The sequence below is a fragment of the Solanum lycopersicum genome, chromosome 10, assembly GCF_036512215.1.
Source record: "Solanum lycopersicum chromosome 10, SLM_r2.1".
NCBI lineage: Eukaryota > Viridiplantae > Streptophyta > Magnoliopsida > Solanales > Solanaceae > Solanum > Solanum lycopersicum.
Genome location: NC_090809.1, coordinates 28,233,937 through 28,237,565, shown reverse-complemented (window position 1 = coordinate 28,237,565; position 3,629 = coordinate 28,233,937). Strand labels below are relative to the sequence as shown.

The 3,629-nt window shown below is 36.7% G+C and overlaps 1 protein-coding gene across 1 annotated transcript; it reads right to left on the bottom strand.

Moving 5' to 3' along the window:
• Positions 1 to 2,280: 2,280 nt before the first annotated feature.
• On the bottom strand, positions 2,281 to 2,859 carry LOC138338785 (uncharacterized). Its single transcript, XM_069289872.1, has one exon. It carries the CDS (start codon positions 2,857 to 2,859, stop codon positions 2,281 to 2,283), a length of 579 nt encoding a protein of 192 aa, XP_069145973.1.
• Positions 2,860 to 3,629: the final 770 nt, after the last annotated feature.

Genomic DNA, 3,629 nt, shown 5'->3' with positions numbered 1-3,629 from the left:
TGTCTTGTGTGCCATCTTCATTAAAATCATCTAAAATATCAATGAAATGAGGTGATTGCAATAATGAAAAAGGTGAACCAGTTGTATTTGAAAAGGAATCACTAAAAGGGAAAACATTTTCATGAAAAATAACATCTCTGCACATATGTATTTTGCATGTGGACATACTTAGAACTTTGTATCCTTTTGTCTCATGAGGATATCCAATGAATATGTGAGGAGTAGTTCTTGGTTCGAATTTAGGTCGATGAGGTATAGGAACAGTAGGGTAACAAAGGCATCCAAAACTTCTCATGTGTGAATAAATAGGTTTTCTGAAATATAGAACTTCATATGGACATTTTTGGTTCAAAACAGTGGATGGAAGCCTATTTATTATATAGGTTGCACAAAGAATGCATTCTCCCCAGTACTTGACAAGTAGTTTGGATTGAAATAGTAAGGCTCTAGCAGTTTCAAGAAGGTGTTTGTGTTTTCTTTCTACCACACCATTTTGTTGAGGTGTATAAGGACAAGTTTTCTGGTGAACTATACCTTTTGTTTTGAAAAAATTTGTAGATTCTGTATTGACAAATTCCAAACCATTATCTGTTCTGATTTTCTTAACAGTAACTTAAAATTGGTTTTCTATCATGGTAATAAAGCTCTTGAGAGTCTGTAAAGCATTACTCTTAGTACTTAATAATTGAGTCCAAGTACCTCTACTAAAATCATCTACAATGTTCATGAAGTACTTAAAATGGTTATACGTTGGTGTACTGTAAGGCCCCCATAGATCAACATGAAGTAGTTCAAAAATGTGTGATGTTAGGGTGGTTCTTGGTTTAAAAGGGTGTCTTTCTTATCTTGCCATAGGACAAATAGAACACATAAAAGGCTGTTTGGCTGAGAATTTTACAGGAATAGAGGAAATATTTCTCATTTTGACAAAAGGTACATGTCCCAATCTGTTATGCCACACAATATCTACATGATTTTTTGCACATGGCTGAGTGTTGGAAATACAAGACTTTGGACAAGAGCCATGATTTGATGCATCAGGTGTTGAACATGAATATTTCTTATTGATAATAGGAAGAATACATTGCTTATCATCTAGAGAATGAACATACTGTCCTTTATTATAGGCATTACAAGAATTACAAGGAATCATACTGCATTTTGAAACATTATAGGAACTCTTCAAACAACTTGGACACAGGAAATAGAGACCCTCTTCTGCACTACCAATTACCAGAGGCCTCTTCATTGAAGGGGCCTGCATGAAACAAAAATTCTTGGTGAAACTGATAGTGTATTCTGTGTGTGCAGTCAAAGTATGAATGGAAATCAAGTTATATTTAAAAGATGGCACATACAAAACATTGTCTAAATTGATCATGGATCCTAGTGCTACACTACCAACCTGTGTCACCTTAACTTTGTATCCATTAGGTAAGGCAACTAACAAGGGATATGGTAAAAGAGTGATATTATGTAGTAGAGATATGTTGAAGGTCATGTGGCTTGAGGCTCCTGAGTCTAGTATCCATAAGTCAGACTTGTTTTTGAAACATTTACATGACAGTTTTCAAAATTCAATAGAAGAAGTGCAAACTATGATACTTGCAAAATCAGTTGATGATCCACTAGCAAGGTTTGAATTTGTATTAGATCCACCTTCATTCTCATTTTTCTTGTGGAACTGCTGGAGTATGCCTTGAACATGACCATATTGGTCTTTGGTAAGGTTCACATTATACATTTCTTCATCTTTTCTCTTCCCAGCAGCAAAGTCTGGTGTACAACTTGCATTTGCTACAACATTATTCCCAGATTCCCTGTTGTTCCTTTGGTTTCCCTTGTGAGAATTGTTAGGCCTTGGAATCGAATTGTTTCTCTGATTTGTATTTGAACTAGCTGGATATCCATGAAGTTGATAGCACCTTTCAGCAAGGTGACCAGTCCTGTTGCAGTGAATGCAAAATCTGTCCTTGTATTGAAGCTGAGAATAACCATGTGAGTTATTAGGAGCATAATTTGTTTTGTAGGATGAAGGAGGCCTTACATTTCCAGGTGATGAATAAGGTCTAATGTTCCCAGCTGATGAAGAAGGCCTAATGTTTCCAGCATATAAAGCAGTAGATTCTGCATTAGAAAAGCCAGAAGGTTTAATTTCCCTTTGGTGTTCATCATGAACTAGTAGAGAAAAAGCCTGAGCCATATTAGGCAGTGGATTCATCATAAGTATACTTCCACGAATAATTGTGTACATCTCATTCAATCCCATGAGAAATTGGATTAACCCCTATCTTGTTCTGCTTTGTGAGTAAGTGCCTTTGCTCCACAAATGCAGCTGCAGGTGCACTGAGCTTTGGCATTTAAGGTACTTATCTCCTCCCATAGGTTTTTTAGCTTGGTGTAGTAACCTGTAATGTCAAGAGATCCCTGCGACAAGTCATTAATTTCTCGTTGGATCTGGTATAACTTTGCCCCATTTGTTTGCTCATACCGATCCTCCAATTCCTTCCACAATTCTGCAGAATCCTGAACATACTCGACACTATCAGCAATTTCCTTAGACAGTGAATTTAGAATCCAAGAAGTGACAATGTTATCGCATCTCTCCCATTGTCTGTATGATGGATCACTTGATCGAGGACGTGAGCAATATCCATTAACAAATCCCAACTTATTTTTCACTGAAAGTGTTCTCAGAACACTACGTCTCCATGAGCAAAAACCTACTCCAGTAAATTGAACTGGTACCAGCATCGCTCCAGGGTTATCAGATGGATGTATATAATAGGGATGATTGGAATCAATTGTACTACTAGTAGGACCTCCAGATTGGCCAGAACTTGCAGTGGTATCCCCCATGGATGAACAAATCCAAAAAATCCAGAAAACAGAGAAGAAGAAGAAGAAGAAGATTACAAGATGTAATCGTATACAGAATGTCTCAGATCGAGCAAAGCTCTGATACCATAACAAGAAGCTCAAGCTTCGAAACAATGGCAATCACAAAAGCAACAAGAACTAAGGCTAAAACAGTGAGGAAGATGAATGCAAGAGCTTAGCTTGATCTTATGCATTAGTAGAGTATTTATAGGTTACATAGAAGCATCTAGATGATTTAAAATTGTAACTAACTATACACATTTAAAACATGTGATAACTAACTTTCTAACTAACTCTTTAACTAACTTTCATAACTAACTAAGCTAACTATTTGTACAATACAGTAATATTCAATAAGGAAAATCCTCGAAGAAATAAGATACTAGAGTGCAATAATTTTGGTTATCCAAAATGGATATTTCCCTTTAGAATGGTGGTCATGGCAGGTTATTACACAAGGGATAGACTAGCAAAGTGGAAAGTCTCTACCAGTACGACATGCCCACTGTGTGATGATGATGAGGAATAGACATAATATCTATTCTTCCAATGCACATACTCAGCAAAACTATGGAAGAGAAGACTGAAGACTACTATGGAACCAGATTCAAAAATCAGCTATCGCCTGGTCACAAGAGGTAGAGTGGGCTACAACAATGCATTCGGAAGACAGTATTCGTGGATCAAGTATACAAACTTGTGTTATCATGTACCACATGCTACGTATGGCAATAAAGGATTTACAAAGC

Coding starts and splice junctions, on each gene's coding strand:
- LOC138338785 (XM_069289872.1), bottom strand. CDS start 2,859: ATGGGGGATACCACTGCAAGTTCTGGCCAATCTGGAGGTCCTACTAGT.